The sequence below is a fragment of the Brassica oleracea genome, chromosome C6 (genome assembly GCF_000695525.1).
Source record: "Brassica oleracea var. oleracea cultivar TO1000 chromosome C6, BOL, whole genome shotgun sequence".
Taxonomy (NCBI): Eukaryota; Viridiplantae; Streptophyta; class Magnoliopsida; order Brassicales; family Brassicaceae; genus Brassica; species Brassica oleracea.
This window is the reverse complement of record NC_027753.1, coordinates 9,376,921-9,395,435: the sequence shown is the minus strand read 5'-3', so window position 1 is coordinate 9,395,435 and position 18,515 is coordinate 9,376,921. Positions and strand designations below refer to the sequence as shown.

Below are 18,515 nucleotides of genomic sequence, written 5' to 3'. Positions count from 1 at the left end.
AGCTACCGAGAGATAGGCGCCCTCAAACCTAGAAGCTACGGCTCCTGCAGCTTCCGCAACCCGACGCAACACAAACCAGCGCGAAGAATCAACGCACGAACCTACCAAAAACACCAGACAGGCGCACCCCCGACGGCACGAGAGAGAGTTCCCACGCGACGATGCCGTCGTTCGAAAGGTAGATCTGAAGAATGCCGTCTCCAAACCCGATCCGTCGTGACCGTCTACACCCATTTAACCGAACCCACATATAGAAGGAGCAGACCGCATAGAAATCCCCCCCTCCGGGAACACACCAACAAGAGAATTAGCAGACCGAATGTCCAGTGCCGCATGGAAACTAAAGCACAGCAACCGCCACCGAGGTCAACAAGTCAAGCCGTTCAATAAAAGGGAAGAGAGAGTGGGGCGCAAGGCCACACCGCCGAGAACTCCAAGGAAGTGGGAAGGAAACACCACCGGAAACCGGAATAGCTCGCGAACGGAGCCAAAATTTTCACAACTCCGGCAACACGCGCCACCACCACGCGCCGCCGGACCTACCACGCGCCGCCACCACGCGCCTCCACCAACACCACGCGCCGCCACAAGTAAAATCGGGAAATCGAGACGCAGCACGACCACCGACAAACCCACGCGCCTCCACCAGAGACCACCAGAGGAGCTTCAGGAGATAGATCTGAGACTCGCGAGATCTCAGACCTAGACGAAACCACAGCCACGTACACCACCGACTCACCGAGACGCCGGTACACGGAACATGCAGCGCAGCAACGCTTCTCGACGCTAACGCCGCACCACTCGCACAGAAGAACGGCCGAACTCTGGAAAAAAGTACCGGACGGAAACCCTAGATTAAGCCGCCGCCGAAGACTAGATAGCACAACCGCCGTCCTCAAGCAGCACTACCACCTAGAAACCGACTAGACGAGCAATAGAGAGACCGGATCTGAACCGGATCTGAGACGCGCTGCACTAAACCCGCCGAAGAAAGAGAAAACAGAAGGACACAACAGAGGGAGAAAACAACACAGACAACGTGAAGAAGAAAAACAAAAGGATGGAGCTCCGGCAGCCGCGAGAAGGACGCGGCGGCGACCGCCGGAGGAGCAAGATCTGAAACGAAGACCTAGAGGAGAGGAGGGGAAAATTCAAGAGGAGAGAGAGAAAAAGAAATTTGCAATAGTTATTCTAAAAGTTGTTAATCTTGTAGTTTTGATCTCGTTTTATTCTTGTTTTCTTCTGCGAAATTATACATTAAAGAAGGTAAACAACATTATACAACATGGTTGTCTCAAGAAGACATGAGAAGAGTCTCATTTATGTGCATATCGCTCCACTAGTTTCATTACTTTCGCTGGATTATATCCCAAGACTTCACCCATTATGCCTCCGCCTCTGAAGATAATACTGGTCGGAACCGTGGTTACGTGGATTTTTTTTGCGATGACTGGCGCCTTGTGAATGTCCATTTTGTAGAATTTAATCCTACCCGCGTATCTAACGTCCAGGTTCTCTAGTCTGAAGTCCATGCAGCGACATTGTTTGCATTCATCGGCTGTGAACTGAACCAGCACTGGGAGTTCATCAGAACTCATCACTAGTGATCTCATTCCGATTCCGTGATATTATGTACTACATACATCAACGGACGACAAAAAAAGAGAGTTAAAACTATAGGCTATATAAATCAATGCAAAAAATATAAAATTTGTTATAAGGTACCCGTATGGAGCTTAGCGGAATAGAGCAAGTCCCCGTTATTAGACGGTAGTGATGATGACACTACTGTCTTGATCAAGGGATCTGACTCTGAACACATCCCAACACTAAACCCTAAACACATCAAGCACGCTACCATTACTTCCAAACGGGAAAGAACCTTAATTTTCTCCATCGATACTTTCATATCTCTATGTTTGTCTCTGTAGCTGTTTTAATTGTCCTTATGAGAGCAAAGCCCTCTAGTCTACTTTTATAAGAGCACTTCCATCAATGGTATGAGATGATGGTTCTCAAAAAGTGATTAGTGGTTAATTAAACCAAAAGTGATCGATGGAGTTCTAAGAACATCCCCATCAGGGGTTCACTCTCCAGTCTCTCACATTTTCCAAAAAAAAAAAAAAATTATAATATTTATGAACTCTACTGATTTTATGAACCTGTCTCGCGGAGGTGCTTCCTTGTGAACCCGTTTCATCACTGTTTCGCGGACCCCACGCCACGTGGCCGCCCGCGATTGGCTCGGTTATTTTTATTTATTTATTTATTTTTAAATCAAACGAAAAAAAATAAAAATAATAATAATCAATTATGTTGCTTTGGGAATCGAGTCCCCCCAAATTTCACTAATGGGGATGCTCTAATACCCATCCAGTAAAGTTTCAAAAGAGAGCTTTTGAAACTTTATTGGATGGGTATTAGAACCCCATCAGTCACTTTTGCTTTAATTAGCAACTAATCACTTTTAGAACCTCTATCTCATACTACTCTATCTCATACTATTGATGGAGGTGCTCTGAGCGCTCTGCATTACATCTCACTTGCACACTACTTTGGTTTAATTATTTAGTAAATACATGTACACGTTTCATTCTCTTCCACGAAGCTTTTTTTTTTTTTGATCAACCTTCCACGAAGCTTCTTTAAAGTCGCATCATCAGTGTTATCAACATGAAAAAATCACCACATTTATGTCACTCCTTAATTTTCCTTAATTAAATCATTCTTACCTGTATTTTGTCCGTATCTTATAAATTATTAAGAGTAGCGTATAGGTCTTGTTTTTACTTACATTGTCTCGTTTTTTCTAATCAGCTAACTTTCATTTCAATTTAAATGTGAGCTTTTTTTTGTAACACAAACTTGCCTTAAACTTAAACTTCAGTGTTCAAGGGAGCACATACAATAGATTCATCACACAGGCCCTGCTTAGTCAAGGCATCAGCTTCCCTATTTTTATTTCGAGGAATCCAAGCAAAAGAAATAACTTCAAAGGATGATGCCAAACAACAAGTAAACTACCCGTTTGATGGTACATGCTTCCCAGAACTGAACCACTCTAGCAAGAATTTTATTCTTATTAATACATTTTCTAAGGTCATCAAAAATCAAGGAAGAAGCTGAAGCAATTATTGTTTAAGTTGTCATATTAATGATTCAAGATAATTGACCAATATTTTGGTCAAGGCTATGACCAGCACTTGACTCTTCATGAGCTTTATGTTATATTGGATTTTGATTTTAATGGCCTTCCGAGAAACGCTAAGTTTCAGGTAGCCAGGCCGGACATGCTGTTTAGATCGATGAGGATGGAACCTGGTTTGAACAACACAGCTCTTTCAATGCATTTATCACATTCTCCTGGATAAGTCACAATCTTACAACCTTATGAATTTGAGGGAGAGATAACATGACAGAGTGAAACCGGGAGCTCTCTCTCTCTCTCTCCTCTCTCTCTCTCTCCTCTCTCTCCTCTCTCCACCTTATCTCTTGAGAGTCTTCGACTTGTGCTTGTTTGCCTCCGGTCCGGACGGCGCGTGGCAGCGCGTACCGGCGTCCGGAGGGCTCTGCTTCTAGGTTAGGCTTTCTCGCTTTGCTGCTGCTTCACCTGTCTGTCTCCCCTTCGATATGTGTGGCGTCGTGGGCTGCGGTTTGGCACCGGGGAGTGCTCCGCTGCAGAGGTGCTTCGTCTCAGGTGGTCTCTCTGTTTCTCTGGGACTTCGGCGAGGAGGGCGAGCGGGTGGTGTTAGTTGCAGTCGGCTTTTTTGGGTTGTGCTTCGAGATCGATTTTCAAATCTTAGATCTCGTCTGGCTTCTCTATGTCTGTGAGTGGGAGGGACGGAGTGGCTCCTCCGGGTCGTCGGTACTGGTCTTGGGAGGCATTCGGCTAGGGATGGTGATTCTCGGCTCTCGTTGGTTCGTCGAGCTCGAGGTCTCTCCCTCTTGGCTCGGTGTGTGCTGGTGGATCTTATTACCACGGCAGTGGGTTGTGGGTTGGAGCACGCAGGTGGTTGGTGCTCGGGCTCAGTGTCCGACTCCCGTAAGGTCTAGCGTGAGTGTTAAAGAGTGGTCGTCTATGCCGCTTCAGTGGCCGCTTGCTATGCCTCCTCACTGTGGACCTAAAATTCGCAGTTCATGCTCTGATATCCTGAGTTGGTTTCTCTCCAAAGTCAGCAGTTGTTATGTTATGTCGAAGTTGGAAGCGTATCACTTGGGATTGTGCCCTTGTTCTTATTTTCGTCATTGCGTTGGCAAGTGATGACTCTAACATCACCAATTTTAGCTTATCGGTTCCGACAGCTTCGGGCCTGTGGTGGTTCTCGTGTCGTTGACCGCTACGTCTAGCGTTCGGTCTTCACTCACATCCCAGCACCTCACAGGTTTGTTTGAGCTTCATGTGGTAGTGAGTGTGGCAGTTGTGTGCAGGATGGGCTCGGTGTATGGAGTACGGAGGTTGCAGCCCTTTTTGCTTGGATCGGCATCCTGTACAGGTCGTATCGGGGCCTGATAAATGCTCGGTTTTGTTGTTGAGGGTAGGTAAGGTCGCTGCTGTTGCTGTTAGTTCATGTAGGCTGGTGCTTCGAAGTTCTCGGCGAGCTGTTCTCAGGTGGGCCATTATCTTTAAGAGCGGATTTATCGGGGAGGCCAAAATTACCGGGTTCCGACTCTCGGTTGAATTTGGTTCATCTTTTTGCGGCAAGCTGTTGGTGCGGATTGGTCGAGCCTCGAGACTGCGGTGCTAGTAGTTGTGTTTGTCTTGCCTTTCATAACTTCATTGAGTCTGTGTTTAGTTTTTTTCTTTTCTCCGCTTCGTGTTAATCCATGTATTTCTGTCAAAAACATAAAACTTGGTAATAATATCTTTACATTTTTACCAAAAAAAAAGTCGCAATCTTACGTGTTAATTAATTCTAGGGTATCTCCAATCCCACTTTATTCTTCACTCTAAAATAGAGTTTAAAATATAAATGATTCAATGATATTCTTTCTATGCTATAATAGAGTAAAAATTCATCACTCTATTTTCCGCTCTAAAATAAAGTACAATTAGAGTATATCACAACTTTATTATAGAATTATTCTATTTTAGAGTAAAAATAGGATGAACCATTGGAGATGGTCTAAGTAATCAAAATGAGTGTCCTGACATATTCCCTAATATTATAAGCCTCAATATTATCCTCGTAGAAATCTCTTAGCTAAGGGGGATTGATTACCTTGAGATTAGAGATGTAATATATTAAGTGGTGGTGCCAAGAACTGTATTCAAAATACAGAGCATGAAATAATACCCATGAGTTGGAACAGGCAGATATTATAAATTGTATTAGTAAACAACTATGCTGATTTAGCATATTTTTTGGTATTATAAATTAAATGTGAATACTTTTAGTAGCATATAGTTCCTATAGTAAAAGAAAGTTGTGTACATAAAGTTTTTTTTTTCGTTTTATACAAATCTTCCAAAGATTTAATATACCTATCAAATTGATTTTCATTTAATAATTTTGATTTATTTTTTTACTAAATTTAATATTATTTACCTTTTATTTTGAAATAAACATTTGTTTAGAAATATTGAAAATGTTTATAATAATAAATGATTTGAAATATTATTCTTGGCGTTTTAAAATAATATGCGGAAATTCTCGATAACTTAAAGCCTCAACTTAGATATATTATATGTTATTTGTGGATACTTTCAATAGCATATAGCATAAATTTTGAAAATCATGTGTTAAATTTATATAGTTATAATTGTTTGAAAGTAGTGCATTTTAAATTAATTAATATAATTATTAGTGATATTTATGTTAAATTCAAAAATTACCATATGTATCAAGTTAAATTATATCAAATATTTTTATTTTTGTTAGTTTACCATATTTGATATTTATTTTTATTTTATTTTGAAATAAACATTTTTTGGAAATATTATCATTTTGAAAAAAAAATTAAAATTTTAATTTATTATAATATAATTGGTAGTTTTAAAATTTTCTTATATTATAATCTAATTCAAAGATATTAAAATGATATGAATTTTTATTATAAGAAAATTTTCATTATTATAATGCAATTCTGATATGGATTATTGATTTCAAATTTAATATGAGTTTCTCCTACCATATATCTAAATAGAGTATTTTTCGAAATGGCTTATCTTGGCGACTGGTGACCCATGTTTTGATTAGAGGTCTTATTTTGTTTATATGTTTCAGTTGAAAATTTAAAGATTTTGATCCGTGTTTAACTGTTTTTAAAACGCCAAATTAACTTATGGTTGACAAACTATAATAAAACTATACTTTTTTATTTTTCTATTTTAAAAAATTGTGTATGTTATTTTAGGTGATATATTCAAATTTTTCTTCCATTTTTAAGTTAGATGAGAAATCATTTATTAGAAATGTTATTTTGTATTTTATTAAAATTCTAAACATATTGCTTCCAATTTTGATTTAAGAATAGAAACTGAACACTTATTTTGGAATGTGTAAAAAAACTAATAGCATATTCTATAGTATCATCTATGGTTTCAAATTTATTTTCATATCATAGAAACTGATATGTGTAAGTTATAATCATATCTAAAACCCACCCATCCATGTTAATTATGAGTACAATATATATTTAAATAAAGGAAATAAAAAAGTAAGTCCGATAGAAGAAAAAAAAAAGCTTACTGACCATATTAGGAAATTTAAAATTTTAATATATTGACCCCTGTTCTAAAAATCGGCCGCCTAGCCGCCTAGGCGGCCGCCTAGGCGGCTAGGCGGTAATTTAGGCGGCTAGGCGGTCATTTAGGCGGTCTAGGCGGAAAAAATCGGATATCCGATTTTTTCCGCCTAGACCGCCTAAATGACCGCCTAGCCGCCTAAATTACCGCCTAGCCGCCTAGGCGGCCGCCTAATTTTTTTTTTTTTTTTTAATTTTTTTTTTTTAGTTTTAATAATATTTTTATTTGTTTATTTGATCTAAAATTTTATAAATATCATTTATATTCATAATTTTGATGAAAATTACACTATATTAAATTTATATATTCTATTTGTGTGTTTTATACAATCATAAAGCGTTCCAGAACAGGGATATTGACATTTAGTTATTTAAAGAATATTTTTGTTTAAATATTCTAAAGATCTTGTCAAGATATTGTAAGCAATTTAATTTGTTAATGTTTAAATATATTCCAATGACACATTTGTAAATATAAAAACATAAGGGACGTAAAAAAAAGCCTTATGTTTTAATAGTATAGATTTTACAGTTTCAATGGCTTATAGGCTCAACTTTTACATAATATAGATTTTGAAAAATAAGTGGATTTTAATTTTTTTTCGACTAAAGCAAAAACATTTGTAGAGAGCTGTCAAACTCTAATCCTTGGGTTTCGCCGTCAATCTTGTCGGAGACCGGATGGCTTCATTAGCATCGGAGCCGGTCTCACATCCAAAGCCCTCTTTTGTTTAGTCGGTGTTCGAGATTGTAGTTTGAAACGCTATGGTTGTTGGAGAGGTTCAAGGGTTTAGATGTGGTCTTCTTCTTCGCTCTGCTGAAGCCGGAGTTTCGGATATAATTGATTGACGGTGGGATGAATCCCTTCTCTTGCTTTAGTTTGGTTCAGCGTAGTGGCTTTGGCAAGTTGGTTCTAGATTGTGGTTGTGGTACTTCTGCTCCTTCCAAGATTCTTGTCTAGGTTCGTTGTTTGTGTTCGCCTTTGTGATTGGTGTTCGCTGTGGAGGTATGTACAAGATCTTTCTTTAGTCTGTTGCGGATTTAGGTTTGATTTCTGACGAAGCAGTTAACTTGATCTTCAGTTCTTCTCTTGCGAGAACATGAGCATCTTTGTTTTGTAGGTCACTTGGCTGTCTAGCGAGGGTCTGCGTGTAAGACCTGGTGGTCTTCTCTGTCGTTTTCCTGAGTGGTGTTTCAAGTTCCTTCGTACTTGTATCTTAGGTGCAGTGATGGTCTTTGTCCTGCAAATTTTGGTTGGTAGTAGCTACTGGTGTTGGTGTTGAATTAGCCTTTTGCTATCATTCATGCTGTTTGTTTGTTTTCTACTTTGGCTGATGTTGATCCCTTTAGGGTTGGGAAACGCTCAAGCTTTTGATTTTTAGTTCACCTTCGGTGTTACCGGGTTCTATGGAAAGGTGGCAAGTAGTTTTTGGTTTATCATTCCCAGTTCTAGTGCCACTGTCTCTTTTTAGAGTATCAATCTCGTGTTTTAAATCTAAATCTATTGTTGTTGATTAGTACTCCCTCTGTTTCATAACAAGTGTCATTCTAGTTTTTTTTCTTGTTACACAAAAAAATGTCACTTTACAATTCTGATGCAAATTATACTTACTTTCAGCTGAAAATTAATTGCAAACTGCATTGGTTTTATAAATAATTTTATTTATCTCAAATATTATTGGTCAAAAAGATGTAATTAATAACAACTTACATATATTTCCGTTACTTTCTTAGTTTGTATGAAAAGTGTCACTTAGTTTGTATGAAAAGTGTCAAAGTGACACTTATTCAGAAACGAATGAAGTATTAGAGGGATGTATTAAACTGAGAGTTTCAGGTGATTTGTATTAAAATGACAAATCCACTGTTATTGAATTTGACATTTCTTAAAGTACTCTAAAATCCACTGTTATAGAAAATATTTTAAGTTGTGGAGTTTTAAAGTTTTCAGGTGATTTTAGGGTGTTTGAGTAGGATTTCTTAGTTAAAAAAATTAAAACTCAAATCTCATAATTTTAGGTGATATTTTAGAGTAATTTAACAAAAATCACTTAAATCTCTGCAACTTATTGAAATCATCTAAAACTCCATTAAAAATCAAATCAAATCAAATGTTAAATTGAATACATCCCCGTAAGTCTCCCTTTTTTGGACTTTTGCTTTCGGGGATTTTTTCATGTTCCACCGGCTTTTATATTCGATCTTGTATCTCTCCTGTGACGTCTAATGTTAAAAGAATTTTAGTATAAAAAAAAAATTGAGAAATAAGTAATAAAAAGTCTACAAAAAAAAAGTAATAACTTAAAAGACACATGACAGTCAAACACAAATAAAGAGACTCGAGGCAAGTCCAGAGAGTTACAGGTATTGCTCGACGAGTTCTTTCAATCTCTTCGCTGAAAGAGGTCCAATGAAAGAAGCTATATTTTTCTCCATCTTTGAAGATAATGGTGGTCGGAAGATCCCGTACACTGTATTGATCTGCGATGAATTGATCGTTGATAACATCGACTGTGTAGAACTTGAAGCTCCCTCTATAATCTGAGTCCAGTTGGTCTAATATGAGGCTCATTTGACCACATGATCCGCACCACGTAGCTGTGAACATAATCATCACCGTGACTTTGGACTCCAACACGAGTGAATCCCAGTCGTCTACAGTGATAGAAGGGACTATAACACAATGGATGCAAACAAACAACACATTAAATCTAGATACATATATATATACAGTGATATTTTGCAAATCCTGTGCAGGTCACAAACCTTTGAGATTAACGGAACCAATCAACTCATCAGACCGTGGTGAAGGCACATACGTCTTGATCAAGGCATCTGACTCTGAGCACATCCCAACACTACTAAACCCTAAAAACACAAAGCACTTACGGTTGCTACCAAACGGTACAAAATGCTAGTTTCCTCCATTATCACTCTCTCTCTTTTTAAGTGTGACTTGCTCTTGCAGGTTTACAAAAGACCTCTTTTTATAAAGCATCTTTAAGGTCAATGACCAATCCTCCAGATCTCAGATCTCTCTCACATAAAGGAAACAGCCTTTTCAAGGCATTTAGCAAGTTTTCCGAAATAAGCCAATGATTATATAATAATATCAACATGTCCCTCACTCCTTAATCACTATTTTTTCTTGGATCGATGTACCAAACACAAGCTTCCACATTTCTTCAGTATACCATTAGATTACGAAATATAGGTGTAAATTAACTCGTGGTCCAAGAATCAGTTCAAATTACAGAGTAAAAAACAGGGAAGAACCATATCATAAAAAATAAAAATTAAAAGGAAAAGAGTTCATGCATAAAATGTGAGGGCAAGATGTGTATTTTTGAGGACTAGGACAGGTTTCTTTCACGCATTAAAGATTCAATCTTTTCAACATCTTCGGGTGTATCAACTCCATGCGCTTCATGGTCCACCTTTATAACCTGTGACAACAACAAAAAATTCAACCTTAGTTCCTTGACTTACAAGTCTCTCTTATAATCTCCGAGTAAAGAGTCTATTCTTTGGGATGATGATATATATATATATTATGTTTATTAGTTTAGTTTTAGGTGAAAGAGTTTATCATAATAGTTGGAAAGGGTTCTGTTACCTTCATCTTGTAGCCATTCTCAAGGACTTTGAGCTGCTCTAGATCCTCTTCTAGCTGCAATGGCGTTGGTTGAAGCTCCGAATATACTTTCAGAAACTTGGAATCAAAGCTCTGACACAACAAAACATGGAGAGTTAGATCATAAAACAGAATATGAGAAACGGGCTGCTCTCACAGTACCTGAATACCAAGATGAAGCATATACGGGAAATCTAGATTGACTCCACCACTCCTAAATCGCAAAAAAAAAAAAAGAAAAAAAAAAGAAACGTAAGTGATTACTTGTTACATAGCGTATAATAAATACACAACCATAGGAACACTATAAAGGTTTCCAATACACAGAAGACAAAAACATAAGAGACTACTTGTTCATTTTACCAATACACAGAAGACCAAAGAAAAATTACTTGTTGTAAGGAATCAAGCCTCTGGAGAAATAGATAGCATAGCCACGGTTGTCTACAACACATTTGACTCGGTTAGGGTCAAGCCCGTCTTCTGGTTTCAACGATGTCACGGCTGTGCTAAACACTGCGTCAGGTGCTACCTGAAGTGCTTTGACAACACCGTCAATAATCTCAGGCTCAATGAGGGGTTCATCGCCTTGAATGTTAACAACCACATCATACTCCTTCTCCAGCTTCTCTAGTGCTTCGTTGCAACGCTCAGTGCCTACGGATTCACCAAACGATGCAGAGCTTAAAAAAGCAAAGAAAACAACAGGGGACTGAAGCAAAATGGTGTAAACAGACCGTTTCTGCAAGACTCTGAAGTCATGATGACATCAGCACCGAATCCACGACAGCAATCCGCGATCCTTTCATCATCGGTGGCCACGACTGATGATCATAGAAGAGATGTTAGATCCATAAAGTAGACATCTTTTTAGAGACGTGAGCCACATTTACCAACGTGATCAAGCGTAGAGGCTAACTTAGACCTCTCCCAAGTTCTCTGTTTTGAAAAAAAATGGGAAGATCCACAGATTGACAAGGTAACAGAACTCGTAAAGGTGGTTACTTTAGATAGACAGAAATAGTGGAGGAACCTGGATCATGGGTTTTCCGAGGATTTGCACGAGGGGCTTGCCCTCGAATCTAGAGGAAGCGTAACGGGCGGGGATGATTCCCACGACCCGGCTCCGGAATTTCCTGGATCGACCCAGATACGCACGTGCGCCAATCGCCGCAGCAATTGCCGTTCCAGCCAAGATCCCATGAACAATCCATGTCTTCTCACAAGAAGACGAAGACGATGAAGAAGAACAGAGTGCCATTAGCGTCTTTCACTTTGCTCCGTTGAGGCTTGTCAGTGAAGAAGGGAGAGGAGAGTTCGTTTGCTTTGTTCTCTTAAAAAATGGACCGGTTTGATTGGATTCAATTTGCTAAATAACATTGATTCTAAACAAAGGTCAAATAAAAATCTCTTATATACTAAATCACAAGTCATATAACAAATCAAAATTTGTCATTTGGATTTTATAAAATTTAAGAAACATAATCAATTAAAACAAGATAATTTTTAGAAAAAAACACATCCTATCAGCAGTTTCTCAAAATATTCCACGACCCACGATCTTATTTCTTCATCCCCATACTCCTATATCTCTTAAATTTGACAAATAGGGGAGAGGTTAAACTGCACGTCAAGTCTTTAACTTTCATTGCTCTCCATGGTCTGTAAGTTTGTAACGCAAGAGAGGTCCTGCTCTCCACTTCTCTTCAACTCGATTCCATGGTCTATTCATATACTCCACGGTTTCAGCTGAAGCTTTCTAGAAAGAAGGGAAGATGAAAAGCTTGAAAGTTGTTAGATTTTCAACTTATAGTTTTCAGGTGAGTTTTAACGTTATGTTGATCATATTTTCATGGGTTGGTTATATTTCTTTGGATAATGGCAATATACACATGATCTCAAACCAGGTTCAGAATAGCTAAAAATAAAATTCATTTTGATTAGGAAAATATGTTACTCGGCTAGATAATTATCCTTCCCTTACTCACCACCTTCACGAAAACTACACCTTTAATCATGTTTGGTTTGGATATAAATCCACGTTATAACTTAATATGAACTCATGTAAAGTCCATTTTCCACATTGACTGCTTTGCTCTTAACTACACAAGAAGAAACATCTCGCACTTGTGCTTTCTGGTTGACTACCTATTAAGCTATTAATTAGTTACTCTATATCATCAAGGAGCTGCAAAACCACATGTGAGTGTCATCGCTAATTCACATGATCATATTTCTTCAGTTATAATGTAAGTGCCAGTAAAGAATATGACTATGATTATGTAAGTGTCAATAACTCTGGTAAGGTTTACTTAGTTCAAGTGTCAATTAGGAACATATTTTTCGCAATGTCATTTCAGTTAGTATTTACTCAATGTTTTAGTCATTTATGTAATTTAGATTTTAAAAATATAGCAGTATACATTAAATAGTAAAGATCACCTATTCTCAAACTAAAGTATAAATAATTTTGATTACTTAAATTATTTTTCATTGTTATGGACTGATTTGTTTTCAAAGAATTATGTTTACATGCCGACTTTTACTGTTTTTAATGATTTAACTAATTTGTAAGATTATTTAGATGTTGAATGAATTACTTGATGTAAGAAGCCAAAGACATATATTGTATACATCATGTTAATAAGAAGAAAAATGTACTGAAAGAAAGAGCATGACAGAAGTAAATTAAGAAAGTTTCAAACTACCATTTTGTCTAAAACTAAATAATTTATAACAAACGAAAGACAAGTTAGCATATTGGTTCAGACTTCATCATAAGTCTCTTCCAACCACACGTTATGTTCCCCTGTAATGAAGTTTAACAAGATTTTAATGTTGTAAAAAAAGAATTTATAACAATGTAACTTTCTTATATGTTTGTGGTTAATTGATAAATATGTTAATGTTTTTATAGATAAATGTGTTTATATTTTGTAAAGATAAATGTTTTACTGTTTTTATATTTATTTGTATTTTCTTTGGCTAAGTTTTATACATGTAACTTTTAGTTATGTGTATATAATTTGGTTTTATTTACAGCAAAAAAAATTGATTATATTATCTCAGTGCTACGCACTGGGTCAACACTAGTTAGTAATAAATCACGAGAAATACCTTCGATAGCACTCAAAAAGTTTTTGTCACAAATTTAAATTCTAAAGATCAAAATATTTTATTAAAGAGGTAAATATACATTTATACCCCTAGGATTAACTAATCCAAATTTTAGGATTTAAAGTTAAGGGATGGAGATTTGGGATTGAGGTTTAAAATTTTATAAAATAAAAAATAAATATTTAAAATTTGAAATAAAAAATTTTAAAAATAGTTTCAAAAAGTATTTTCGAATTACAAAAAAAAATTGAAAAAAAAAAATTAAAAAAAAATTCGAAAAAAAAGAAATTTCAAAAAAGAAAAATTTTATAAAAAAGTTTGAATTTGAAAACATATAAACTAAAACTATATAAAAAAAAAAAAATTTTATATACCTAGGGTATTAGTGTCATTTTACCTATTAAATAAAACATTTTGGTCATTTTCTTCCTTGTGATCTATTTTGTGACCAAAACTTGAAAATATCTATTTAAGATAATTTTCCATTAATAATTCAAAATATGTGATAAAATTTGGACAAATCTCCAAAATAGCACATTTCTAAGTTTATATCACAAAAATAGCACTCAAAAACTAAAATGACCAAAATAGCATTTTATCTTTTGAAAATTTTAATTTTTTTATTTTTCAAAATTTGAAATCTTATCCCCAAAACCTCATTTCTCAACTCTAAACCCTAAACCCTAAACTCTAAACCCTAAACCCTAAACCCTAAATCCTAAACTCCACCCTTTAACTCTAAACCCTAAGTTTGTGACTTTTGATAAAACATTAAATGCTATTTTTGTGACTTTTGACCTTAATTGCTAGTTTGGAAACAAAAACTTGATTTAATGGTATTTTTGTCTTTTTCTCGTAAATTTTTGAAGATATTGGTTTAAAAACTATATATTTATATATATATATATAATAAAAGAAAAAAAAAATCAGTTCCGTTGTTGTTTTCAAAACCGAAAAGACTATTTGTCATTTAAAAATATATATGGATCATATTTAAGTTCGTTAGTGTTATTATCTTCCTAATTGTTTCGTATAATTTTGAGATACATAAATAAGTAAATACTTATAAATCAAATAACATAAGGTTGACAAATAACAAAACAAACAAATTTTCGATATCATGTTCATATATTTTATTTCGGTATTGGGTTCGGATTGAGTTATATCAAAATTCTGAAATCTAAAAATCTTTTTAAAAATATCTACACAAATGTATTTTAAAATATATTAAAATATATGAAATATTCAGAAAAATACCTATAAATTTGAACACAATTTTTTTATATCGTTTCAGATATATAACATAATACCTAAATAACCTAACCGTTAAGCTCCCATTCACCTACTTTTTAAATCTGGTTACTCAGTAAAGTAGAAACAGCAACCAAATTATTAGTACCTATAAGTATAATCAATTCTTGTGTTTTGATTTGAAATCTCTCTACTTTGTCAATGAAATCATAAACGTAAAACTAAAACCTAGTTCTTTTTTTTTCAAAAAGAAAACCTAAATTAATAATTATAAACCACTTGTTCACATAGTAAAGATATAAAAAAAACGATAAAGAAAAAAAAGAGTCACGATTTCTCTACTCCGTCCGTGTTAGATGAGAGGTAGCGTCCAATATTCGAGAGAAGTTTTTTGATGTTACCACCAAATAACCAACAACAACAAAACAATAAATATAAAGACTCAACCTGTTGACAGAAATTAAAAATAAAATAAATTAAAATCTAAAAGTAATCAATCAGATATTGAATGCTAATAACACATACGACTGGAAAAGAAAATGAAAAAAAAAAATCATCAACTTAAAATGATGAGTAATAAATCATAAGAAGATGAGTTCCTTCTTCTGCTTGGAGATGATTAATGAAACAAAATAGTTGGACTTGGCTCACCTCGATGATCTGCTTCTCTTACAGTTTGACTTGTTACTGCTCTCTGCGTTAGGTGGTGGTTTCAGTTTATCGTCGAGCTCCTTCACTCCTAACTTAACCAACTCTTCCACAACTGTCTTCATAAAGGTAGCCACTTCGGTCCTAAACTTCATGGACCCACTCTCGCTACTTTCTTCAATGTCTTGAACACCGCCTTTAACTATAGAACCAACAGGAGCTCCATCTATATAAGCATTGCTCGCTTTCACTATATCGTGAGCCCGCTCAAAGTAATGGCTACGAACAAACTCTTCAAAGTGCTGCACATTTCATCACACAGCACAGTTTAATAATAAAAATCCAAGAAACACACAGTTTTTTACTAGATTATTTTACCTTGGGTGGTTTTCTCATGCTGTAAACCATTGTCCTCAACGACAAAACGTATACGTTCTCACTGTAAAATTTGGAATGAGCCTCGCCTGATGGAGTCCCCTTGGTCCTCCCGTAGGCAGGTTCGTTAAAGTAAGGCTTTTGATTCAAGATGAGTGCTTGGATTGAGACGAGAAGCTGTAACATTGTGGACTCCTGTGGTAGCCATTGCTCCCTAGCGTTACCATTCCAGGTACCGAGAAGACTCAAGCATACTTTACCACAGTTGTATAGATTTGGGTTGATTCTAAGCCCACCAGAATGGTAATGAACCATCTGTCACCAACAAAATCAAAAGTCATCATCAGAAGAAAAGAAAAAAAAAACAGAAGACATGTTGAGAAAGTAGTTCTTGAGGACATTACTGGTGGCACTGAAGGATAGGTGTCAGGGAAGTGAATGTCGAAAAAGAAAACACCGTCATGGTAAGGAGTCCCCTCTGCTCCAACAATTACAGCTCTCATAAGATCCATTCTTGATTCACAGGCTCTCACAGATATTGCCTCTGTTTGCAACCAAAAAAAAAAAAGTGAATAATGTAGCAAGCATTGATCTGCATAAGTATATACACTAACCTGGCAAATCATTCTCAAGAATCTTCCAGTCTGCTTGAACCTTTTTCACCCAAGTCCTTGAGTGCTGATAAGATAAAAAGAGAGAGGCAGCTAAATATCAAAAGTAGTAACAATTAGTAAAACATTAATCCTATAGAATGTTAATAACCATCACCTGCTTTGAAGCGTTCCCCTGAGAAGCATAGTGATGTTGTGAGAAATTATCAACAGTGTCAAATCTTTTAAAGTCCCGCAGAAAGTTAGCCTGGGCTGAAGAAACAACAACCTCCACAGCAGCTCTAGGACGAGAAGAGCTAGCGGAAGCGTCACGATTAAAAGGTCTAGAACTGCTTCTTCTTGATCTCTTGCTGCTAGAACTCGGAAACCCCCAAGGGTGAGTAGTAGACATCACCACTTCTTCATCAGCCAAATGATCATAAAAGGAGCCGTCTTGTATAGACTTCCCTTTGTTCTTCTTATCGACAAGGTTAGCATTGTTGTTATTACTAACAAGACCACCATTGCGAAACTCATAGTGTTCCACATCGATCACTTCAGGAATTCCAGCCTACAACAAGATCAACCACCCTAAACGTGAGTAACCAAAACCCACATAAACCCTAAAACACACAAGATGATCATCACGCAATCAACGAAGCCGTAATGAGGACAAAAAGTTCACATTTTGTTCCAGGTAAATCAGTAGAATTGAGCACAGTTAAACCGATAAAAGGAGAGAAAAGATGGAACCTTTCTAGGTTTACGAGTTCTCGAACCAGAAGGGAACAGAGGAGGAGCGATCTCCACCACGTCAGGCTCCATTGACGAAAGATTGATTCTTTCTTCTGTTTCACAACTAGACAGAGAAGCCTCTCGCGATTGTATAATCTTTGTTGGGTCTCTTCACATTCACTCGTGCCTCAGTATATATACTACACACCACCCTAACAGAGTAAAGATTTCTCTCAATCTCTTTGTAAGAAAAATCTTTACAAAATTTAACATTTTTAATTATTAATTTCCATTTTTGAGTTTATTGTTTAAAGTCGAATAAGACTTCAACTATGGTCTCTGCTCATGGACCCCATCTAAAACCACACAGTTTCTTTTCACAATTTGCATACGTGGACAGAGGCCATTGATATTTGGTCGTTGGGTATGTGATAAGCTAGCTGTTCCATTGGGGTTTGTGCAGAAGAAGAGTAGAAGCCAGAAGAAGAGAAGTGGCTGAGTAAAGCATGAGAGTGAGAAGAGACTCCTTGTGAGAAGGAGGGTTTGAATAAAGGATAAGTATTATTAGATGATGCTATGTTGTTTTGGTATTTCATCTCTATTAAAGAGGGAGTGTCCCTTATGGAAAACTTTATCAAATGATCAATTAACAAATTAATACTCTCTCTTATCTCTTCTCTCTCCTTCTTGTTACGAAGATAAGCACCAGCTTATCATTGGTATCAGAGCCAGGTTATATCTGCTGGAGTGTCCCTTATGGAAACCTTATCAAATGATCAATTAACAAATTAATACTCTCTCTTATCTCTTCTCTCTCCTTCTTGTTACGAAGATAAGCACCAGCTTATCATTGGTATCAGAGCCAGGTTATATCTGCTGGAGTGTCCCTTATGGAAACCTTATCAAATGATCAATTAACAAATTAATACTCTCTCTTATCTCTTCTCTCTCCTTCTTGTTACGAAGATAAGCACCAGCTTATCATTGGTATCAGAGCCAGGTTATATCTGCTGGAGTGTCCCTTATGGAAACCTTATCAAATGATCAATTAACAAATTAATACTCTCTCTTATCTCTTCTCTCTCCTTCTTGTTACGAAGATAAGCACCAGCTTATCATTGGTATCAGAGCCAGGTTATATCTGCTGGAGTGTCCCTTATGGAAACCTTATCAAATGATCAATTAACAAATTAATACTCTCTCTTATCTCTTCTCTCTCCTTCTTGTTACGAAGATAAGCACCAGCTTATCATTGGTATCAGAGCCAGGTTATATCTGCTGGAGTTACAAGCTTTATTTGATAATGAGGAAGTAACAGATAAAACTCCAGTGGAAATTCCCGCTATCAAGAAGCTGTTGAAGAAGTACCACTCAGTCTTCAACATGCCACAGGGCTTACCTCCCAAGAGAACACGAGAGCA

General features: G+C 36.4%; 2 protein-coding genes across 2 annotated transcripts; both read right to left on the bottom strand.

Moving 5' to 3' along the window:
* Window positions 1-9,914: 9,914 nt before the first annotated feature.
* LOC106298367 (3-deoxy-manno-octulosonate cytidylyltransferase, mitochondrial-like) lies at window positions 9,915-11,735 on the bottom strand. The gene is made up of 7 exons (XM_013734476.1): window positions 11,412-11,735; window positions 11,272-11,317; window positions 11,116-11,202; window positions 10,771-11,035; window positions 10,541-10,592; window positions 10,361-10,471; window positions 9,915-10,190 (listed from the first exon to the last, which is right to left on the bottom strand). Exons 1-7 carry the CDS (start codon window positions 11,637-11,639, stop codon window positions 10,098-10,100), a joined length of 882 nt encoding a protein of 293 aa, XP_013589930.1. The 5' UTR covers window positions 11,640-11,735; the 3' UTR covers window positions 9,915-10,097.
* A 3,345-nt stretch (window positions 11,736-15,080) lies between these two features.
* LOC106298567 (putative ubiquitin-conjugating enzyme E2 38) lies at window positions 15,081-17,314 on the bottom strand. Its single transcript, XM_013734708.1, has 7 exons — window positions 17,113-17,314; window positions 16,538-16,930; window positions 16,384-16,447; window positions 16,174-16,313; window positions 15,773-16,084; window positions 15,398-15,696; window positions 15,081-15,193 (listed from the first exon to the last, which is right to left on the bottom strand). The coding sequence occupies exons 1-7, from the start codon at window positions 17,182-17,184 to the stop codon at window positions 15,085-15,087; spliced, it is 1,389 nt and encodes a 462-aa protein (XP_013590162.1). The 5' UTR covers window positions 17,185-17,314; the 3' UTR covers window positions 15,081-15,084.
* Window positions 17,315-18,515: the final 1,201 nt, after the last annotated feature.